Raw genomic sequence first — 24,941 nt, 5'->3', positions numbered from 1 at the left:
TTCTATTTCCATTTTTAATTCCTTCCACTGTTTGATTGTGTTTTCCTGGAACTCTTTCAGGGATTTTTGTGTCTCCTCTCTATGGGCTTCTACTTGTTTATTTATGTTTTCCTGGAATTCTTTCAGGGATTTTTGTGTCTCCTCTCTATGGGCTTCTACTTGTTTATTTATGTTTTCCTGGAATTCTTTCAGGCATTTTTGCGATTCTTTCAGGCATTTTTGCGATTCCTCTCTGTAGGCTTCTACTTGTTCTCTAAGGGAGTTCTTCACGTCTTTCTTGAAGTCCTCCAGCATCATGATCAAAAATGATTTTGAAACTAGATCTTGCTTTTCTGGTGTGTTTGGATATTCCATGTTTGTTTTGGTGGGAGAATTGGGCTCCGATGGTGCCATGTAGTCTTGGTTTCTGTTGCTTGGGTTCCTGCGCTTGCCTCTCGCCATCAGATTATCTCTAGTGTTACTTTGTTCTGCTATTTCTGACAGTGGCTAGACTGTCCTATAAGCCTGTGTGTCAGGAGTGCTGTAAACCTGTTTTCCTGTCTGTCAGTCAGTTATGGGGACAGAGTGTTCTGCTTTCGGGCGTGTAGTTTTTCCTCTCTACAGGTCTTCAGCTGTTCCTGTGGGCCTGTGTCTTGAGTTCACCAGGCAGCTTTCTTGCAGCAGAAAATTTGGTCTTACCTGTGGTCCCGAGGCTCAAGTTTGCTCGTGGGGTGCTGCCCACGGGCTCTCTGCAGCGGCAGCAACCAGGAAGACCTGTGCCGCCCCTTCCGGGAGCTTCAGTGCACCAGGGTTCCAGATGGTCTTTGGCTTTTTCCTCTGGCGTCCGAGATGTGTGTGCAGAGAGCAGTCTCTTCTGGTTTCCCAGGCTTGTCTGCCTCTCTGAAGGTTTAGATCTCCCTCCCACGGGATTTGGGTGCAGAGAACTGTTTATCTGGTCTGTTTCCCTCAGGTTCCAGCGGTGTCTCAGGCAGGGGTCCTGCCACTCCTGGGCCCTCCCCCACGGGAGCCCAGAGGCCTTATACAGTTTCCTCTTGGCCCAGGGATGTGGGCAGGGGTGAGCAGTGTTGGTGGTCTCTTCTGCTCTGCAGCCTCAGGAGTGCCCACCTGACCAGGCGGTTTGGTCTCTCTCTCACGGGGTCTGGGAGCAGAGAGCTGCTGCGGGCTGGGATCTGAGGGCTCTAATGTGCTTGTTCTTAAGAGACTGTCTAGTGACTAAATAAGGTTTAGTTTCCTCCTTTTTGAAACTTTCTTTTGGGTTGGTAGTGTTTAAATGTTTTAACATCCAGTTTGTTTTGCTTTAACTACATTTTTACATGCAAAGGAAAATATTTTAATTGACATTGTTTTTTTCCTTTCTTTTTCAAAGCAGATAGGCTTTCTCATTAAAGAATTTGCTCTGCCCACCTGATTAGAGCTTCTTGGTCATTCTTTTCATCAACACTGTTCTGAGTTGTTTTTTTTGACAGATATTTTAGTCCGTACTGTGCACAAGATACTGCACATGCTTTGCTGTGTACTAACTCTGAAGCTGAGGAAGCCTCTCTGTCTCTGTCCTTTCTTTACTGTCTTTGTTACTGCCCAATGAAGAGAACAAATCACCATGCAATTTTCATCATCTTATCATAGATGTCTGCTTTCAATTGACTAGCTAATGGAGTGCTATAAACGTGAATTTTTAGACATTGTATTTTCCTTTGGGATGCACACCATATGTTCACATTTTTCATTAGAAGGAAGAGTCTTACTGGAATAGAAAGGAAACCTCTTTCGTGTGTGTGTGTGTGTGTGTGTGTGTGTGTGTGTGTGTGTGTGATTAAAATAGATTACCCTTACTGAAGGCTGGTTTCTTATCACTGGAGGGAGCTATCAATCACCTATTAAAGATACAAGGATTGACACACATGCTGTGAACAACATGAAGGAGTCAATTAGCAAAGTTCAATCAATTTAGATAGCCTAGATCACTCTGTCACCAAACTAAATATTGAAGAGTTATTTGTATACTTTGTATGTATTGATCTGATATATATTTTTGAAGATTTTTCTGCTTGTGTTACAGAAAATAGAAATTATCGATGATGAAGAAAGTGACATGATAAGCAATTCTGAGGTAGAACAAGAGAATTCTCTCCTGGATTATAAGGTAAAAAGAACATCAAAATCTGAATTTACTAAGGGAAGTTAGAGTAGAGTGCCTCTCATTTTTCCGTCTGATAGACTGGTCCTCTGTACTGATTTTTCTCAGGCATCTTGAAAATTAGTCAAAATGTTGGGCACTTTCATAATTCTGACTTATTTGATTGTTGTGGTTTTACACCAGCTCTTTAGCATCAATGGTGTTCAGCAAGTGAGAACAATACATAGTAACAATTAAGGTGAAGTTTATGGTAAAGACTGTTTTCATTTAAATGGTGGTAAAGCTGCTAGAGGGCTACATGTGGAATCCTCGACTATGTGTGGGGATAAGGCAGGGCCATCAGTTTAATCCAGAAATTTGAAATCAGGTTGGGCAGCATTAAACCTGCCTCAAGCAAAATAAACACAACAGTAACATGTGAGGCATAAGTAGTTAAGGAGAGAATTTCTTTTTCAGTGCCCATTGCTAATTGTCCATTGGATTGCAGGTTCTTGAAAGAGTACCTGGTACCCATTTTTATTTATTTATTTATTTTTACACTCTAGATTTTATTCCTGACAACCCCCCCCTGGTCTCCACAAGGATATCCCCACCCCACCCACCCCACCAGACCTCTAAACTCCCTGGGGCCTCCAGTCTCTTGAGGGTTAGGTGTATTCTCTCTGACTGAACCCAGATCTGGGAGTCCTCTGCTGTGTATGTGTTGGGGGCCTCATCTCAGCTGGTGTATGCTGCCTGGTTGGTGATCCAGTGTCTGAGAGAGCTCAGAGGTCCAGGTTAATTGAGACTGCTGGTCACCCTACAGGGTCGCCCTCCTCCTCAGCTTCCTCCAGCTTTTCCCTAATTCAACCAGAGGGGTCGTCAGCTTCTGTTTATTAGTTGGGTGCACATATCTGCATCTGACTCAGCTGCTTGTTGGGTCATTTGAAGGACAGTCATGATAGGTCCCTTTTTGTGAATGCCCCATAGCCTCTGTAATGGTGTCAGCTCTTGTGGCCTCCCCTTGAGCTGGATTCCAATTTGGGCCTGTCGCTGGGCCTTCTTTTCCTCAGTCACTTCTCCACTTTCATCCCTACATTTCTTTCAGACAGGAAGAATTATGGGTCAGAGCTTTGACTGTGGGATAGCAACCCCATTCCTCACTTGATGCCCTGTCTTTCTGCTAGAGGTGGGTTCAGTAAGTTCACTCACCCCACTGTAGGGGATTTCACCTAACCCCCCACCCCCACCCCCTGCTTTGAGTCCTAAGAGTCTCTTACTTTCCAGGTCTCTGGTACATTCTAGAGGGTCCTCCCAACCTCTTTCCTCCTGAGGTCATCTGTTTCCATTCTTTCTGCTGGCCCTCAGAGCTTTAATCCTTTCCCCCCACTCAATACCAGATCATGTTCCCCTCTCCCTCCATCCCATCCCCTTTGCCTCCCTGTCCCTCCCTCCTTTCCCCCTTGTGGTTGCTTTCTTCTCTCTTCCAAGTGGGACTGAGGCATCCTCCCTTGAGTTCTTTAGCTTGTTGAACTTTTTGAGTTCTGTGGACTGCATCTTGGGTATTCTGTACTTTTATTTTGGCTAATATCCACTTATTAGTGAGAACATACCGTGCATATACTTTTTGGTCTGAGTTACTTCACTCAGGATGATAATTTCTAATTCCATCCATTTGCCTGTAAAACTCAGGACATCCTTGTTCTTAAAAGCTGAGTAGTATTCCATTGTGTAAATGAACCACATTTTCTGTATCCATTCTTCTTTTGTGGGACATCTGGGTTGTTTCCAGCTTCTGGCTATCACAAATAAGGCTGCGATGAACATAGTGGAACACGTGTCTCTGTGGAATGGTAGGGCATCTTTTGGGCATATTCCTAAGGGTGGTATAGCTAGGTCTTTAGGTAGGTCTATTTCCAATTTTCTGAGGAACCTCCAAACTGATTTCCAGCATGATTGTACCAGTCTGCAATCCCACCAGCAATGGAGGAGTGTTCCTCTTTCTCCACATCCTCTCCAGCATCTGCTGTCATCTGAGTTTTTTTATCTTTGCCATTGGTTGTTTTGATTTGCATTTCCCCAATGACTAAGGATGATGAACAGCCATTCGAGGTTCCTCTGTTGTGAATTCTTGGTTTAGTTCTATACCCCATTTTTTATTGCTTTTTGTTTGTTTGTTTGTTTAGTTTTTTGGGGTTAGCTTCTTGAGTTCTTTATATATTTTGTATATATAGCCCTCTATTGGATGTGAGGTTAGTGAAGTTTTTTCCCAATCTGTAGGTTGCCAATTTGTCTTATTGACTATGTCTTTGCCTTATAGAAGCTTTCTTCCAGTTTCATGAGGTCCCATTTATCAATTCTTGATCTTAGAGTGTGAGGCATTGGTTTAGGAAATTTCCCCCTGTTTCAATGAGTTCAAGGCTCTTTCCCACTTTCTCTTCTATTAGATTCAGTGCATTTGGATTTATGTTTAGGTCCTTGATCCACTTGGACTTGAGTTTTGTGCATGGTGACAAATAAGGGTCTGTTTTCATTTTTCTACATACAGACATATTGAAGATGATTTCTTTTTTTTTTACATTGCATATTTTTGGCTTCTTTGTCAAAGATCAAGTGACCATAAGTGTGTGGTTTTATTTCTGGGTCTTCAATTCTATTCCATTGATTCTATTCCATTTTCTGTCTCTATACCAATTCTATGCAGCTTTTATCACCATTGCTCTGTAATACAGCTTGAGGTCAGGGATGGTGATTCCCCCAGACATTCCTTTATTGCTAAGAATTGTTTTTGCTATTCTGGGCTTTTTGAGTTTCCAGATGAATTTGAGAATTCCTCTTTCCGTGTCTTTGAAGAAGAATTTAAAAAAACAATTCCCATTGAAAATACAGGATGAATATGAATAAAGATGACCTTTTCTTAATGTCACTTGTTACTAAATTGGATGACATCCTTTGATAGTGTGTCATACATTATTTTGTTTTTACTCAATTTTGATATAAGCTATCAGTCTGTTTATCAATATGTTTTTGCATAAATGTACAGTGCTTTCCCAGTGATATTCGGAAGCCTATCTTGCTAGGAAACTTTGGTCTTTCTGAAATTTTGGCACACAGTGCTTCTTTCTAAATACAAAATTTCTTTTTGTGGAGCATAATCAGCTTTACAGCTTATGATAGTAACTATGATCACCATTTAATTAGAAAACAGCTGTCACTTTTCTCAAAAATATCCTTTCAGTTTTGGTGTAGTAGAACTGAAATGAATGCCATTGTGAAGATTGTTTTTCTAATGTTCATAACATTGCAAGTTTTAAAATATTGAGTGTTATAGACACAAAGGAAAATTGTTTTTAATTTTACTTGCTAAATGATCAAAAGGCACAATAAATTTCTATATTTAAGCTTCATTTATGGCTTGATATGGTAGGTCACACCTGTAATTCCAGGAGTCATCAGGCTGAGGCAGGAGAATTTCATGAATTCAAGACTAGCCTGGGTTATATAAACTGATCATTTCTTAAAAATGGATAAATACATTTTCAATAAAAATAAACTTTTATTTCAACTAGCTGAATTATAAAATTGCTGGTTCTGAATTAGAAGAGATCACACTAATGACTCCTGCATGGTCATATAATACTTTTAAATACTGGGTTCAGGATTAAAATGACTCTGCAGGCCAGGTCACTACTTGGCACAGGCTGTGGAAAGTCCAGGCGAGAGGACTGGATTGCACAGCTGTTAAGTGTGTCCCACTTAGCACTCTTGAACAGGTCAAATAGGGTTGGGCCCAAGACTTAGGGGGTTCTTTCCAAGACCTCCAAGGAGAGCCCTTTCAGTGCCAGTTCACTTGAGAAGGTTTGCGGCTAAAGACCAAGGAAGGCAGCATAGATTAGCTAGCCCAGAAATGTCAGCGAATGTTTGCACTGAATTCTAAAGAACAGTTTAGTGACCTAATGTTTTCAATTGTGGGAAATATTGTTGGGAACAAGGAATCCTGTAATATGTCATTAGGGACATTCCTTATAATCATCTCTATCATAGTTAAACTTCTTTCCTTGAATTCTATTTGTGTATATATAGAGAGAATATATATTTTATACACATTATTTTTAAAATGCTTCCATTTACTATCTGTGAACTTTATGCCTGGAGTTGCCATTGCATATTGTGTTGTAGAACATGCCACTTTAGAAATTTAATATCTTGAAGAAAATTGCTCTACTCTATTTAAATATATACACCGTCGTTGGGGGTGAGAAGTTTTTTTTTTCATTTCTTATGTATATTCAACATAAGCTTCTTGAAGGCAGAAACATATTTTAATCGCCTCTGTATCACTTGGTCGGGAGACCCTAGCACATAAATGTTTAGCAAGAAGTTGATGAGAAAGTCATTGAATAAATTATTATGCATCTGGAAATAACCTTAATACCATTTCCCAAGTGTTTATTTATATAAATTCATTTAGTATTGGGGGCTACAGCATTTTTAAACTTTTCTACATTGAATTTATCTTCTATGCTTGAGATTTATTATAGTAATCTAAAAGAATATATCTATAGTGCATTTTATCAACACAGTTTAGATGTGGTAGCATTCCTGATTGATATACATCATGAGAAACCCATATCTCCGGGAGTTCTAATTCCAAATTCTTAGGAGACATATTGATGGACACAATACCTGTGGCATGAGTAAATATATCATAAAATAGGACATCAGATTTGGTAGCCATTGATAGCCTTCCCAGAGATCAAAACTCTGGCATATTTGAAGCCTTGTGTCTCACAACAATCATCTTGCAAAATATAAACAATTTACTGAGAATGTAGGGGAGATTTTTAACAAAATGAGGTAGGCATTATTTTGTAACACTTGGTGAATGTTAAAGTCTTACTCGATGCTTTCATAAGTATTCCATTTACTCAGGGAAATCTCTAAAGTACACATAAATTACTGCCTATAAACTAGGAAGCATTTAATAGGCTTGCAAAAAGCATTTCTGAGAAGAAAATGTCTGTAATATTAAATTATCTTAAAGCTGTTTATGTTTTTTAAACATTTTACAAATACCAAAGAAGGGAAATATTTGCATGGAAAATTAGAGATATGCATATGAAAAGATGCTTTCACGACTTTTGCAAATATGAACTAATACTTTTAAAATGTTTTCTGATGGACTATAAGTACAGCTCAGGAAGACTGTGTGTGCAAATAAGCCACTGTTGGATACTGCCTGTATTCAAATGACTTTCTGCCTAGTGTGCTTGGTACATATATCCAATTTAGGAAGTGGAGGCAGAACGATCAGAAGTTCAAGTGCACTTTCAACCTGCACAGCAAGTTCAAGGCTAGCCTAGTTATATGAGATTCTGCCTCAACGAGACTGAAATATAGAAATAACAATCAAAAACCTCAACAACAGAAGCAAAACAGGGGCCTGGAAGATAGCTCAAACTGTAAAGTGCTTGCTGTGAAACCATGAGCAACTGAGTCTGGTTTCCCAGCACCCACGCAAAAAGCCTAGCCTAGTGACACATACCTGTAAACGCAACGCTGGAGAGACAGAGACAGAAAGCTAACTGAACATGGCTGAAACAGTGGTTTTCAGGTTCAGTGAGAGACCCTGTTTCAGGTGGTGAGCAACTAAATATATGCTTGCATGCGCATGCGCATGCACACACAAACACACACTCATGCAGATGCACATGTATACACACACACAAAAAAACACAGACATGCACTCACATACACATATATGCATATACATACCACACATACCATCCATATATCACATGCATGTTCATCAAATATGAAACAAACAAAAGCAAAACCAGTGAAAACCATCTTCAGGTCCTCATTTTACTAACACTCAGTAACTTCTAATAAAAGGAAAGGTTTAGAATTAGTAAAACAGATCATGTCAGAAGCATGTTGAATTTCTTTAGATGGTTACTTTTAACTTAGTTGTATAGTGACTGAACAGAAATTTAGCTTGGACAGATGTTTCACTTATTAAGTGGCCTAGAAGGAAGCAGTCTCATCACATAAATTAAGATTTAAACTGAACTAATAAGTAGCATAGGAAACATGTTCACAGACTGGATATGATTAATACCACAACAGCCACTTGACTGAAATACCAAAATAGCCATACAGGCTGAAATACTAAAATAGCCATACAATCAACTAACCTTAATATGTTTTTAGGAAGCACTTTGAACAAATCCTGTTTAAAGTCCTTTCCTGCTGTATTCCCAGACCAGGTTTCTAGCTAGAAAGAATATTCCATCTACTTCTACAGTTTTTGTCAAGGAGGGTGATTGATAATTTATTCTATTTATTTTTATAAATAATTTATTTTTTAATTGCAGATTGACAAACTTTACCTTTTTATATTCATGAGCTACCGGTTATATGATTAATGAATACCATGTAAGATAATTAAATTAAGTGAATTAACTTATCCATCACTTTGAGGACTTTATTCTATATTAAGAATTTCAAATTTTGCCTTTTCAATAATTATGGGAACCATATTATTTATAATATTCTCCCCATGTACTTTTCGACAAAAATAATATTTGCCATTTGTGAAAGTATGAATAAAATTTGAGAACATAAACTATGCTAAGTGCAATAAGCCAGGCACAGAAATATAAATATGGCATTTTCCCACTTACATTTTGATCTCAAATAATTGAACTCAAAGAAACAGAATAGAATGGTGGCCACCCAACCCTGCACTGAAAGGATCGAGAGACGGTTAATAGTCAAATAGTGCAAAGTACCTATTAGACAACATGAATTAAGTTTCTTCTTCTCATTGCTATTATCAAATACCTGAGAAGAAGCAATTTAAGGTTTTGTTTTGGTGTGCAGCTCAAAGAAACACTGTTTATTATGACCAGAAAGGCACAAGGGCTTTGGTATGAGGGGCTTGGTCACATTGCATGGATTATCCACAAGCAGACAGAAGACAGGAAGTGGTAGCACCTATAACACAACAGCTGCCACTGACTCACGTCTTCTAACAAGGCTCTAGCTCATAAATGTTTCCCAACCTCCAAGGCAGGAGCCTAAGGCAGGAATTTCACATTCAAACTACAACAATATGGAATGAAGCCTGAACTATTTGCATTTGGGGGCTATTATAAATAAAGCTGCAAAAGAATTCGTGTGTTTTCATTGTTGTAAACTAAATGATTAATAGTAGAATTACTAAGAGTATTTTGAATTTTATGGTAAATGTTTACAAAGTGCCCTTATTGTCTGACATCCTACAAGCCATGTTGAGATCTTTTTTTCTTGGATATTTTCTATTTACATTTCAAATGTTATTCCTTTTCCTGGTTTCCTGTCCATAAACCCCCTATCCCATCCCCCTCCCTGTTCTTCTATGAGAGTGTTCCACCACCTTCCTGCCTCCCAGCCCTGACATTCCCTTACACCAGGGTTCGAGCTTTGGCAGGACCAAGGGCCTCTCCTCTCATTGATGTCCAACAAGGCCATCCTCTGCTACATATGCAGCTGGAGCCATTGGTCAGTTCATGTGTACTCTTTGGGTAGTGGCTTAGTCTGGGAGCTCTAGTTGGTTGGTAATGTTGTTCTTATGAGATTGCAAGCCCCTTCAGCTCCTTCAATCCTTTCTCCAACTCCTCCAATGGAGACTCAGTTCTCAGTTCAATGGTTGGCTGCAGGCATCCACCTCTGTATTTGTCATGCTCTGGCAGAGTCTCTTAGGAGACAGCTTTATCAGGCTCCTGTCAGCATGCACTTCTTGGCATCAGCAATAGTGTTTTGGTTTGGTGACTGTATGTATATGTGATGGATCCCCAGGTGGGGCAGTCTCTGAATGGTCTTTCCTTCAGTCCCTGCTCCAAACTTAGTCTCCTTATTTCCTCCTATGAATATTTTTGTTCCCCCTTCTAAGAAGGACTGAAACATCCACACTGTGGTTGTTCTTTGTCATGAGCATCATGTGGTCTGCCGATTGTATCTAGGGTAATTCGAGATGTTGGGCTAATATCCACTTATCAGTGAGTACATAACATGTGTGTTTTTGTGATTGGGTTACCTCACTCAGGATGACATTTTCTTTTGTTTGTTTGTTTGTTTGTTTTAAGATTTATTTATTTATTTTATGTGTATGAGTGCACTGTAGCTATCTTCAGATGCACCAGAAGAGAGCATCAGATCCCATTATAGATGGTTGTGAGCCACCATATGGTTGCTGGGAATTGAACTCAGGACCTCTGGAAGAGCAGTCAGTGCTCTTAACCACTGAGCCATCTCTCCAGCCCCTCAATTTTTTTTTTTTATTGAGAAAGTAGAAAACAGTCCTGTTTTACCACCACAACTAAAATATTATGGTATCATGAGAAGAGGAAAAACCATGCTATAGATTCCTCTGCCTATATTATTATAGGATTGAAGATAACATAGTAGATTTTAATCAAGCTAAGTTATCAGCAGTTGGATTAAGACTAGGTTAATTAAATTTAAAGATTTCCCAAACAGGAGCAGGGCTCCCAGGTGTGGCATGTGACAAGAAGAGTCCTTGAGATCACAAAGCCACCCTGCCAAGGTATTTTATTTATAGTTATTAGGAGGTGGGTACACAGCACACCGAGGACATGCTTTGGAATACCATTTGCTTACATGCCTTTCAGTTTCTTAGACCTCAGCTCAGTCACATTTTACATACCTGTACATTCCAGAGCTTTCTGGTTTCAGGATGACATTTTCTAATTCAATCCACTTGCCTATAAATTTCATAAAGTCATTGTTTTTGATAGCTGAGTAATATTCCATTGTGTAGATGTACCACATTTTCTGTATCCATTCCTCTGTTGAAGGGCATCTGGGTTCTTTCCATTTTCTGGCTATTATAAATAAGGCTGCGATGAACATAGTGGAGCACATGTCTCTTTTATATGTTGGGGCATCTTTTGGGTATATGTCCAAGAGAGGTATAGCTGGATCCTCAGGCAGTTCAATGTCCAATTTTCTGAGGAACCTCCAGACTGATTTGCAGAATGGTTGTACCAGTCTGCAATCCCACCAACAATGGAGGAGTGTTCCTCTTTCTCCACATCCTCGCCAGCATCTGCTGTCACCTGAGTTTTTGATCTTCGCCATTCTCACTGGTGTGAGGTGGAATCTGCATTTCCTTAATGAAAATTGTTATGATTTGAATATATAAAATTTTCATGAAATGTCTGCTTGAACTTTTTGCCTTCATTTGTCTGATTAGTTTTAAAATGTAAAAAATTGATCTTTTTTCCTTTATGTGAATTGAGTATTTTCTTCCAGTATGTAGTTTGTATTTTAATTTTAGAGCATGTTTCTAATGATTCTTTCAATTCTTTTTTTGTTGTTGTTGTTGTTGTTGTTGTTGTTTTTGTTGTTTTACTTAAGTCTCCATGTAGCCTCAACCCAGTAGTCGGTCAAGACTGGACTTGAACTCCTGATCCTCTGCCTCCTCTTCCTATTTTATTGTTGGCATTTTACTATTTTAGATTTTACATTCAGTGAAATATATACTTAAAAGTTTAGTAATTTCAGTCCCTTCCTGGTACAAAATAACTGTTTTAACTTTTAGAGTTTGACTTTGTGAATAATATACTTCATGTTGTTTCATCTCCTATTGTTCTTGGGGTTAATTGGACTCTATCCTTAACACTAATCAAAATGCTAATTAAGTTTGATATAGGAAAGTTGTTTCCAAGAAGATAAGTCTTTCTTGTTTCCCTCTCTTCCTGGAATCTATTTGCAAATTGTTTTCTATTGATGATTTGTTTAAAATGCAGCCTTTGCATACCAGGATAATTTTCTCCTGTGTTTTATTTATGGTAAAATGTTATTTTCTTTATTGTTTCTATCCTGTGATTGCTTTTGCACTTTATTGTTCATCAAACCTGTACGGGCTTGAGTTTACATGTGGTAGTTTTATTGCTTGATGTTTTCTCCTGTAGAACGAAGAAGTCAGATTCATTGAAAATGAGTTAGAGATTCAGAAGCAAAAATACTTTAAGCTCCAGACTTTTGTGAGAAACCTGATCCTCGCTATGAAAGCTGACGATAAAGAGCAGCAGCAGGTAAGTCCCAGGAGAGATGAGGAAGCCGCAATGTGTCAGGTTGAAAAATGGCATGTCATATTCGCATTCTTCATATCTCTTCCTTTGTAGTCTCCACTCCAGCTTGGAATTTCATCGTGCAAATGGTTATTTTATGATCTTTTTATACATATATCTTTTTGAGGTTCAGATTTCTGTCTGTGTGCTACTATAATACAAATTCTAAATAGCTGCTTAGAATATTTTCTTAATCTTAGGATAGCCTTTAAGTAGACAAAACCAAATTTTGAAATTAGTTTTCAAGAAATTCCTCAGAATTCTTGTAGAGCTATTCTTGTACAGCTATCTCAACCCATAACTAGACTGAATGTTTGGGGGACTTTTTCTGAATGAAACAAAGTAGGCATTTATTTATCCACCAGCAGCTGCTGGAACTCACAAATGTTTGGACATAGTCTGTTTTATAATATGTTGCTCCTCACTAAGAAAGCATGAAATTACTGCATGAAATTACTTCATGAAATTCTCTGTGACCATAGTGTATCACATTTTGCAATGTAAGTAAAACTGTTTGAGTCTTCCCATCTACCAATGGAATGCCTTTTGTGTTTTGCTGTGGCTGTTTGTTTATACATTCCTTCCAAATTACGTTTGGCCCTCAGGTCTTTCTTAAGACAACATTAATATAATATAAATAATATCATACAATACAATAATATATGGATATTTAAGCCTGACTATAAAATTATATTTAATATTAAATGTCAGATTTGTTGCTGAGTTATATATCACCATGTTGATTCCGTATCGGAAAAGTTATATGTGCATAGTATGAAATGCAGGTAGGTATATTTTACTAAATTACCTGAGAAGATTTTATCCATCAAAAAATGTCACAAGTAAAAACCCAAATAAAATATACCCCCAAATACCACAAAACAAAATACCCAAAGAACATTATGCATGCATAGCCCATTCCAGACATCTCTAGGGAATAGGTTAATGTCTGAACATCCCATAATTCACCTTTCTTTCAAAGAAAGAGATCTTTGTTTATTTAACTGTTATATTGAAACACAAAATTCAAGCTCTAAGAGTCCTCTCAAAGGGCTAAAGCCAGCATGACTATTATTTATCCAGATTCATGAAGTTTACTCTTTCAACTCTGACCGTATATAGAGACCACAGTTCAGAAGCCTTTAGGTGCCTGGGCTAGTGTTAAATGTAGTGCTTCATTACACACGATACACATTTCATGGCATATTGAAAACATGTTTATAGAACAGTCATGGTGGCTTATGCCGTCACTCCAGCACTAAGGAAGCTCAGATAGTACAAGCGCTGTGAATTTGAGTTCAGCCTTGGCTATAAATTGAGAATTTACCTTAAAACTAACAAAAGCAAGCAGAGCACAGCAAATTTTAAAAAAAGAAAACAAAGTTTTTTTAAGAACCTAAAATACAGAGCTTTTTCTTTTTACACACACACCCACACCCCCCCCCACACACACCCACAGGTTTATTGGTAAGCTACGCTCAGTCCAGGCGGGTTCACTGGCCCCAAGGAAATCACCATGGGAAGGAAGAGATAGGAGAGGGGGAAAAGAGAGAGAGAAAAGAGCATGTAGCTAGGGGTGGAGAGAGAGAGAGAGAGAGAGAGAGAGAGAGAGAGAGAGAGAGAGAGAATTGATTTTTAAATGAATACGAGTGATAGTATTGAACACAACCCCAATAGTATTATAGCTTTAAATAGCTGTAGAACACATGAACGCACGCATGCTAGCACACACAAATAGACTCCAACTTTAGACTAACTTATAATGTATTTCTTGTCTGAAAATGTATAAACTCGTAGTCTGAATTTCTACTTCTAACTTCAGCTCTACTTTCATTCTTTCCCAAGGATTACTAACAAATAAGAGAGAAACATGCATGTTGCTTTTCTTTTTCTAGTTTTCTTCTGATAAAAGACTTGTAAAGTAAGATATGAACAAAACATGGGCTGAAATAGAAAAATGATACCACATTATACTAAATGTCACAGCTTATAGAGTCAGCAGCCTAAATAAAAACTGTGTTATTCTTGTACTTTTAAGTATAATGAATTTCAAAGTAATTTCTCCAAGCATAAAAGACACTAGGTATGGTGGTGACACACACCTATAATCACTTAAAGACTTGAGACAGGAAGGTCATGTGTATAGCCTCTAAGCAGAAAAATAATTTACACACACACACACACACACACACACACACACACACACACACACACACATGATACTAGTAGTGATAAACAAAAGTAATCCAGTTTATATCTTAAACTGATGATATTTCTGGAAATATACATTATCCTATATGGTAAAATAGAAACACTTGCCATTACCTTCTTATTTTTAAAAGCTATACAGTATTTCTTTCATTAATCTTTATTTGGATAAGTTGGATAAGTGATCTATGGGATATTTTGCCCCTATAAAGAAGTCCAGGGTTTAAAAATATATATGGTACTTCCCAACTGAAACATTAGATTACCTAAAGGTTGTCTTTTTAAAATCAATAATAGCCATTTTAACATCCAGATAATGTTGCCAACATTGCTCTAAGTCATTAGTTATGGTCTTTCTTCCCCTGATAATTCACTGTGTGATCCTAGCCAGATCGATCGCCTTTCTTAAACTTCAATTTCTCCACTCTGCAAGGAGGATAAGAATGATTATCAATTTTACATTCACATCTTAGAGCCTAGAGTAAGTATTACAGACACTGAGCGTGTATTTGGAGAAAGTGTTAATGATCTCTTGGGAAAAATGGCATTTGGTCAGAGCTCGAAAATACTTGTTACTGATGAAAAACATGTAATAAAAAATATTGAGGCTGTAGATGTGAATCATTGACAGAGTGTTTTTCTCAGAGTAAATGAGACCCTGGGTTCAATCTGCAATATGGGTGATGGGAGAAAAGAAGACATTTAATTGTGTCTACTTGTATCTTTGTGAAAAGGGCAGTTTCAATCATTGACAAAGAGTTGTTTAATGTCCCCAGTATTTCTGTCCAGTAAGATATTGAAATAATTTTGCAGTGAAATCCATGCATCAACAGTGCTATGAACTACCTCATATAATGAACATTTTAAATTCTATTCTCAATTTTAGTCAGTCAACTGTTCTAATGAAATAAAGAAGAAATAAATAATACCACTTCTCTATTTTGGGGGTCTTTCGGCTAGAATTTAGAATATCATGAAAATTCCTAATTCACTTGATTTCCCAATCTATGAAGCTCATATTCAATCAGTGCCAATTTGAACATCTTTCCATTATTAACATGGTAGAGTAAACACTGCAACATGAACTGGATCTACTGATGTTACATTCTGAACAGCCTGCATTAGCAAAGGCCCCTTTGTACCTGCACTGGATCAGCAGTAGTAGCTCAGTGTCCTAGAAGAAATTGGTATGTTTCAATTACTGCAACTTAGTACCTCAGAAAGCATGTGGTGTCTTCAGTATACATCCATGGGTAATTTAGTGATACAAAAATAAATTATAACTTTCTCCACATATGTTAGTTTTTTCTTATATAGCATGGCAAAAACTAGAATGTTTCCTTCTTATTTGCTTGCCACAAGGCAAAAATTATATGATATATAATTGTCACTATTCTATTGAAGAAGAGAATCAGATCTTATTTCAACACTATATTTCTTATGTTTCCCCAGCATGCCCTGGCCTTTCTGCTCCTTAATTGGGTTCTAGTCAGCTTTCATTTGTTTCTATTCTCTTGCTTCTTGTTTACTAATCTCCCCAAACCCACAATACAAGTAATGCTGTTGAAAAATTTCCTCATCGACTATGGTATTTTAGGTCCAATTTCTTATGGTTAAATGGGTAGCAGCATTGTCAGCCACAAACAACTTGACTATTTCTCTAGTATAGACACATGTTCTACAAATACAGATGAAACAATTAGAACATGGGTAAGCTTAGCTCATAAATGTTGGCATATCCTAATTGTTCCAGTAAAGAAATATGCCAATACATCATTAAAACAGCCATATCTTATATTGAGCTATCCTTAGTGGGTGCTTTGCCTCCTGTATGGACAGTCTAAGGAAAGGAAACAAACAAATAAAAACTCCACATGGTCTTTTCCAATTGTTAAACTTTTATCTATAGTAAAATAGAAGAATTTCTCCCCTGACTGTTACATTTATTCTTTTAACAAAACAAAATAGGTCTTTGTTAAAATGTGGGTTTCCTTAAAGGGCAATGAAGCATGAATATTTCCAATAAAGAAGGAAAGGGAATGGTAAGCTTTTTATGAGTAAGCAGTGAACACACAAAACTAGCATGAAAAATACTTGCTTCAATCACTTGAAAACCCTTTGCTAAGGGTCCTTGGTTTGAAATAGTTGTTAATGTTTATAACCATAGTACCTTCTGATACTGGCATCATCAGAATAGCTCTTCATTTCCTTCTTGATTTCCCCTTTGTCTAAGATTCTACTCTACTTGGCATCTACTATTTTGTTCTTTCCTAATATATGAAAACTTACTGTTTTAGGTAAGGAATTGTGTAAAATCCTTAAAAATAAATATTTATCTTTACTAAAATAATAAATAATAATTAATAATAACATTAATAACAATAATAAATTAAAAGAAAAGAACTACAACTATCAACATAAAATTGTCAAAAAAAAAGGCCTTCTCCTTACCAATCTAACACAATTGATTTTTTTTTTTTGACATAGGCACTGCTGTCAGATTTACCTCCAGAATTAGAAGAGATGGATTTCAGTCATGCCTCACCAGATCCTGATGATACCTCATTCAGTGTGTCTTCATTATCAGAGAAAAATGCCTCAGACAGTTTGTGATTGGGGGTGGGAAAGATGATATAGTCTCTTGGTTGCCTAACTGGTGTGTGTTTCAAGATAACTGTACTCTGTTTCCCATATAGTCTTCAACTGGAAAAACACATTGTTAAAACAGACGTATGCTGTGAAGGAATGACAAGATTTAATGGCTACAGTACAAAAGAAGCATGTAAAATACTTGAAATGGTTTGTTTTTAAAACTTATAAAATCCTAGAAAATTATAAATTTTGACCAACTCAGCTATGAAATTTATTATATCTGACTTCTGAAAGGTTTTTTTTTGCTTATTCTTTAAGAAGAATCTTAATTTTATTCAGAAATATAGAAATGAGCACATCTCAACATTACTAAGTTGCTAACACTTGGTTAGTATTATTTTTGTAGCCATTACATCTTTCTTCCTACTTCATTTTCTTATGATTCATATACATTTTTACTCAGGAAAGTGGGCTAAAATTTTAAAACAGACCTAATCATATATTTAACCTGGATGAATCCTGGGATTTATTTTTCAACTCCTATGAGAATTTGGCCTAAGATAATGATTGAAAATCGAAGCAATTATAGGATGTAATTTTAAGTTATTGGTACTCCCCTGACACTGGGGAAAGGGGAAAATCCTCTGAAAAGTCGACTCATCATCAAGACATTTAAGTACACAAAGACTGTACTTTGTAAAAAACACTTTTAATCTCAATTCTTGTATAAAGTGAGTGATAGTATTGCTGATTCATATTCTACCATATAGTAAATTTATATAATTGAGTCAGACAAAATATTGCACAAATATTCAAGTTTACCAACATTTTCTTAATATTTTTCATATCTTAAAATTTTTGAAACAGGAAATCAAAGTATGCCACTGATATTTGGTTGTTTTTATTTAATTCTAGACATACAACCTTGCCACAAAGTTTACCTCATTTCCATATGAGGCCTGCACAGAGCCAACAATAATGTCAAAAAAAGAACTATAGTACTTTGATTATAGATCAAAGACCTGAATCTCCTGGATGCTATTCTATGAATACACACCGAAAATGGGCATGGTACCCAGTTGTTACTATTAGTAGGTACCAAATGGCAGCAGACTGTAGACATCTTTTTGCATCTCCCTTTCTGGAATACCAGATGGCATTACTAAGGTCTGTAGATGGGAAAATACTAGTTTCTGCCTAAACTTACAATGTCATATATTTGTAACTAGGTTGTATGGAACTATATTACACAATTAAATTATTATCTATTCCCAAAAGATGCTTGAAGCATCTGTAAAACTGTTTCAATTGTCAACTTTCAGATAAGTTTCTTAACTGCAGCTATTCTGGTCTCAGAATTTACTGATACCAATTTATGATTACAGAAAGACCCTCATAAATCCCTTTAGCTCAGAAATGTCCCTTCTCATCGATATATACAAGTAAAGTTCATTGGTGACCATTCAGTTCATCAAATGTTTGATTTTACACTGTTGCCACACAACCTCTATGGCTTCCTTGTCAGCAGAAATATTTCAGTAGTCAGCTAAACATGTCCTTTAACTGAGAGTCATGTGGTTCTTTGCAAACAACTTTTGGTATTCCTTGCTGACAAACCAAATTCCATTCAGGGGAAAGACTACTGAGCAACAGAAGCTCAAACATTCAGATTAAGCTCTTCGGTCACATAAATTTCTCCATAAAATAAGAGTCCTCACTCTATACAACAAATACCAAATCCATTATTTTATGATATGGAGAATTAAGACAAATTCTCCAGTAGCTCAAGCTGGCCTTTAACTCCCAATATAGCTGAGGATGACTTGGAGTTCTGCTGTTCCTGCCTTTGTTTCCCAAATGCCAGGATGGATTTCTTTTATTATGAGCACATTTATAGTCTCATGTCTCTCTGTGACTTTCTTTCGTGTCATTGAGTTTCTCTATAAACTTAAACTGCTTCAGTTTAAGAATCTTCGTAGTTGGTTTTCATTGCAGAGTAAATCAGGTGAGTCTTTCCTATGTGTTTTAACACACAAAAATTTATTTTTCACATCTTAGAAATGTGTCACTACATTTAAAAATATCCTTAGAGTTCTCACTATAGGAAAGATATTGTGCCAGACGCTGGATTTTTAAATAATCTATGGACTATAAAAAATTATTTCAGCTGGGTACTAGGACACATAGCGATAACTCCAGCACTGTGTAGGCTGAGGAAAGCTGGCTTCAAAACACAAAGAAACATTTCCTGTTAACCTTTTTCTGTCTGTTAATAAAAGTTTTTCAAATGGCAGCTATAATTGATTGAAGGATTCTTATAGATGTGATTCTTAGAAAGAATCTTACATCTCTAATTTTGGAAGGATGTATAAACTGTTCTATTATTCCTATTTAAAGTTTCATTCAAATAGAAGCTATGTGTCCTAACAGTCTAATAGGACTACTTTTATCCTGGTGTATTTCTTCTAGCCACAGGATTATATCTTTTATGAACATAGGAATTAAAACATTTAAAAATTTTAAGTGGCAGAGTTCTTTTGTTTTGTTTTTGTTTTTAAAACATTTGTTCCTTTTATTCACAAAACATAAGACTTACCCCTTTGTTGAATCTCTTTTCTTTATGATTTTACACAAAGGACCTTGAGATATATCAATTATAAAACATGTCAAAAAGAAAGCATCTTTAAAAGTTTACAAGTATGTACTTATACAATCCATCAATGTAAAAAAGACATTGGATTGAATGTAAGGTATGTTCAGTTGTCATTAGAATTATTTTTGTTCTTTTGGAGACTTTTCTCTCCTCTGGTCCTGACTTCTCTTTGATTCTCTATCTGCTAGGTTTTTCGCAGTGTCTCTTGGCACCATTCTGACACCTGTTGTCATCGTCATCTCCTTTATGACCAGAATGCTTTCTACTCCTCTCCCCTGGCTTGGAGTGATCTTTTCTTCTTATATTATCACTGTCTTGATTTCATGTTCTTTGTTTCCAATTTTCAGAAAAAGAATCTTCACTCTTGCTGCTTCTTCCCTGGCTCACCATGCTTGTCTTCTAGCTCTCTGTGCGAGCCTTGTTCTCTTTCTGCCATTGCCAACTCTGCTGTAACTATTCTCACGGCTTCTGTCCTCCATGGGCTTTGCTAGGGGATCTTGCCAGTCTGCATCTCGTGAGTTCTGCGCTCTGTGTCTTTCAGACCTTGCTCTCTCAGTCCTCCCTTTGGTCCTCCCTGACTACTTCTCACCTCCTGTCACGTGTCTGGTGGCCCCTGGCTAACTTATCTACTCTTTACCTCTGGCCTTCTCTTGTCTCTTCTTTCTTGTACCTTTAGCTGTAGGAGGAGCAGTCACTTGCTTCACTGGATTACTCTAAGCTGCTCTTGCTGCTGTCAGAATCTGAGTCAGAGGGATCAGACGCCAAGAAAGACTCTGAAGAATGGAGATGTCAAGATTGGTTTCTTTTGCTCAGCTTCTGGTTTCTGGACTACAATCACCTTGGGCGTATTTTTCAGATGTTCTCGAAGTTCATTTATCAAACCTCAGAGACCTATGGAAGTGAAGAAATTGATGGCAAACTGGGTATTATGTGGGTTGTCTTGGAGTAACAGTCCTTCAAATAATGACTGAAGAGTTTCATCCTTTAACCTCGCATTCAGTTTATGAAGTCACATGTATTCACACAGTTCCTGGAAGAAGATCTTGACAAAAATCCTACTAGATGATGTCACGGTCTCTTCACTCAGCTTTACACATTCGAGAACACTCCATGGAATTGCATCTGTATATAAAAGGTGAGTAAACATCTTAGCAATATTTCTCAATTTGTCTCTAAGCAATGAATGCTGTTGGATTGTATCTTGAATATACTTTCAAATAATTCCATGTATTCTCTTTTTTGCATACAAAACCACCCAGCTAACAAGCCAAAAAATTTCTCATCGGTCCTTTGTTGGGCACAGCAATCAAGTTTCATGTGGCAGAGTTCTTTTGTTTGGGTCTCAGCAAAATCCATTTTCAGCAACTTGTGTGCACATTCTTCAAAATCTAAACTTGACTGAATGGTAAGATACATTGTATAACAAAATGAGCCTAGGTTGATTTCTGTTGTGTCATGAATAGTTACTTTTTGACCTCCTTCCTCTCCTTTTTCTTCTTCTTTCTCTTCCTTATATTCACTACTTCCAGCTTCTTGGTCTGTGTCTGAATCACTGTCTCCTTCATCAAGGATTTCCTTTTTTTTAATAGCCTCACACTTCTCTTCATTCTCCATAAAAATTGTGACCCATCTTAAAAACATTAAGATTGAAGTTATCTCCAAGGAGAGCATATGTGTAAACTGACCGTCCTCTTCCACTAAGGCCTTCCAGAATAACAGGGCGGTCCTTGAATCTATCCTTCCGTACAGCAAACATCACTTCGATCATGTACTGAACTCTTTTGTCCACCTTAGGCTCATGTAGAATCTTTCACAGGCATCAAAGTTTGCATTGATTCCTATTGGTGACAACTGGTTTAATTTGAGACCACATTCCTTGAGGAAGCTGATAGCTTCTTCAACACTCTTCAAGACTGTTGGTCTCTCTAGAAGCAAAGTGAGCATCTCCAGTCACAGAACCTCATGTGCCACATTTTGGCTAGTAAGATGTGCCAAAAATTTTGAAGCAGCCAGGTAGTTGTTATCATTCCTTTGATATCCTTTCCAAAAATTAAGAATTAATTTCTTGAGGATTAATTCTCCAATTTGTGGGAATTTTGAGTTGATCATTGCCACCAAAGCTGCATAAGCATGAGTAGAAGATTGGAGAAGCACTCGGTGATTGCAGAACAGATCTGGACAGCCATCCTCTCCCTCTGACTATGTTCTCTTGAAGGAGCTCTTGGATAAATAATACTTATATTGGAGATGTTGACCTTATTGAGGAGAACATTGATTGATTTCTTCAGGGCCTCCCAACTCATCCTCTGTTCTGCTAAGCTGTTTTTATCTGTAACCTGTTCCTGCATCATCCTGAGCTTTGTCAGAGGAATATATGCTCCCCAAGTGTGGGTGAGCAGTAGATCCATCTCATCCTTCTTCTATGTAGGTTCTTCCTGAGTAGAACTCTGGGTTATTCCTCAGCCTGGGTTTCTCATTTCAGGATATGGAAATTTCTGTTACTGTTTCTGATGATCTGCAGATCTATCTCTGCATTTTGCTCAGTCCCTACCTTGTGATCCCATGCTGCTGTCATTGTAAGAGTATCCTCTTCTAGAACCCTCATGGTCTGACCAGCTGTAGTCAGAGTAGTCTCTATGTGTGTGTTGGGGCGGGGGTCCATTCTTGTTCTGCGTATCTGTCTTCTGGGGGAGGAGCTCCAGAGGTACGAGTTGTGGCTATTCCTTCTGTCTCCCAGAGGACTGTTTCACGTGTGCCACACTACTTTTCATTTTCTGCTGTCAGCTGACCCAATAAACCAGATGCCTCAGGTTCATTCAAGAGACATTTACTCAATGGTCGAGGCCCTTGACAGTTTTCTTTTTCTGCCTCCACACATCACCTACAGCTCCACCATGCTGCCATCACACCTGAAGTGCCAAAAGGCGGTGTTCTATAGCAAGACACAAAGGAAATAGCTTTGTCAATGCAAAATCAACCATCTTTGGCAGATTGAAAATATAGCAATGACCTTGAAGAAGTCAAGATCAAGTATTATAAAATGATTATCAAATTGGAACACTAGCTTAGCATGTACAGAAGGCCCCCAGGTTCAATCCCAAGCACTTCAATAGGAAAACCATGAAACTACTATAATGGAAACATTTTTTATATATATGTAGTGGATTTGGTTTTGAGATTGTTTTTAAAAAACAGGAAAAATAATAGCTGCTGGCTGTTTTCATGAACATATTTGTTGACTTGTGAAAATCAACTAACTAGCATTTCCTTGACAGTATTAAAAACATTTTATACTACCAGAAGTATCACTCCGAGAAGCAGAAGTAAATGGGAAATTTTTTCCTACTTTTACTTGCATTTAAATGCTTAACTTTAGGATATCAAGGACTTTCTAATGTTTATCTGAGAGTAGTTATGTTCTAAAATGCAAGTTAAAAGTGCAACGCTGAAACTACAATAACAACAAAAAGAAGGTACCTTCCTCATTCAGTGAAGCTAAAATTAGTTGCAAGAAATGAAAATTGCAGTTGCCCTGGAGAATAGGAAAATTAACACATGCAAAGAAAATGTTAAAAGAAAATTGGCCTGTTTAGGGAACCTGGGGATGTTTTGTTGTAAGGTCAGTTATCAACAGGACTTTTCCACAGCAACAGTAAGCAGTGTATGAAATGTTTGTTACTATTGGAGAAGAAAATGCTGTGGCCCACTCACATCCTGTGTTCAGTATATTGTTAATATCGGGACCTCAAAAAATGTCCAAGAGCTTATTTCTACAAAGACAGAGACAGCTTCTTTTAGGGCCCTTTTATTAGGGAGTCTTACCAGTTTGTAAGAGAAATGTTAAGTGGCCTATATAAACAGACACTGATTGATCAAAATGACTTTGTCTCCCTTTTTGTGGAGGGTTGTTCAGCCACTTAGCCTGATTGTTTATAATCACCTTTGAACGAAATCCTGAAAATGTTAACTGCTGCCTTTTATCCAGGAGGTAGTGATGAAATACCAGGAATGGTGTGTCCTTTTAACAAAATTTATTTTTAATCACATCCCCCGAATTTAAAAAAAAAAGTTTTTGTGCTTTGAAGTGTTACCTGTGCCACTGTTTCTAAATGGTGGCTAGATTTGTTTTTAAGTTGTTGTTAACCTTGACAGACAGCACTGTGCCATGCCCTTTGCCAAGTTCTGCTTTATAATGCTCTAATGAGAAGCCTACTAACTTGTGAACCTACAGTTGACATAAACAAGCCTTTATTAAGAACAGATTTGCCAAGGGGTGGAAGAAGAAAGGGATATTTTCATGCTAATACAATTATGATTGTTCCATTAAATTGTATACTGGGTATATTTTGTTCTTCATTGAAATTTTATTTTGCATTAACTTACTGAGTAATTCCATTTAGCAATCCTGCATCCCATTTTACTGGTACTACCTCTGAAACATATTATCTCCTTAAAACCATATCAGATTGTAATGTGAATTTTTGTAGAGTTTTTATTTAAACTTTTATAGAGGCAATAAATGATTTCCAACTAACAGACCTGTCTTTTAAGATTCATTTTTCTTTGTGTTGTGTTTTTCCTCTTAAAAGGGAGTTATTTCTTCCCTCAGATAAGGTTCTCATAAGGAGAGGAATAATAGGGTGTTTGGGGTTCAAAGAAGGGAGAACATCTAATGTTCAAGTGAAAATTTGGTTGACATCTTAAATTCCCATGTATATCATTCCAATGAGCTTTACATAGACGAGTACAAAGCCAAGAAATGCCAGAATCAATGGGGTGAAGTGAATATTCCATAAGAGGCAACAGGTTTGTCCTCAGTAGCATACTTAAATGGTAAGACAACCAAATACACTGCTACAGTATAAACAGCAAACAAAAATGGCAGGTTTTATAAGGTTTTTGTTAAGTACTAAAGTGTCATCTGACTTGTCTTGCCTCCCTCCGACACTAATTTGGCATGCTTTTAATTTGGATAAAATATGCCTAGGACTCCTTTGTCAAAGCCTGATACCAATTAAAACTCTTTGTGTTGCCTAACTAGTGGAGGGCAAAGTGTGAGTTTAAAGTAACACAGAAGCAGCTTTCCTTCCCAGCTGATAGATTTTTCAAACTCTTGTAAGGAGAAATATCACATACAAACATTCAAATGATTCAGGTCCTTCCAAGATCTTCAAAAGAATTGACTTAACAGGGTAAAAATTTTTGTTTTCATACAAACGAAGGAAAATCCTTA

General features: G+C 37.2%; 1 protein-coding gene and 1 pseudogene across 4 annotated transcripts in view; one reads left to right on the top strand and one right to left on the bottom strand.

The window, feature by feature from the left end:
- Positions 1-24,244, top strand: part of Hdx (highly divergent homeobox) — a 142,007-nt gene extending 117,763 nt beyond the window's left edge. For 2 of the 4 annotated variants that reach the window (NM_001395572.1, NM_001395571.1), the window contains 3 exons: positions 2,060-2,143; positions 12,097-12,219; positions 16,951-24,244. In NM_001395572.1, coding sequence (NP_001382501.1) covers positions 2,060-2,143; positions 12,097-12,219; positions 16,951-17,076 — 333 coding nt within the window. In that variant the 3' untranslated portion in view covers positions 17,077-24,244. Of the gene's footprint in view, positions 1-2,059; positions 2,144-12,096; positions 12,220-16,950 lie in introns of those variants that run through there. The other 2 variants (XR_005498000.2, XR_005498003.2) reach the window with 2 other exon arrangements.
- Positions 19,828-22,412, bottom strand: Cwc22-ps2 (CWC22 spliceosome associated protein homolog, pseudogene 2; annotated as a pseudogene).
- Positions 24,245-24,941: the final 697 nt, after the last annotated feature.

The sequence above is a fragment of the Rattus norvegicus genome, chromosome X (assembly GCF_036323735.1).
Source record: "Rattus norvegicus strain BN/NHsdMcwi chromosome X, GRCr8, whole genome shotgun sequence".
Classification (NCBI taxonomy): Eukaryota; Metazoa; Chordata; class Mammalia; order Rodentia; family Muridae; genus Rattus; species Rattus norvegicus.
This window is presented reverse-complemented; position numbering and strand designations above follow the sequence as displayed.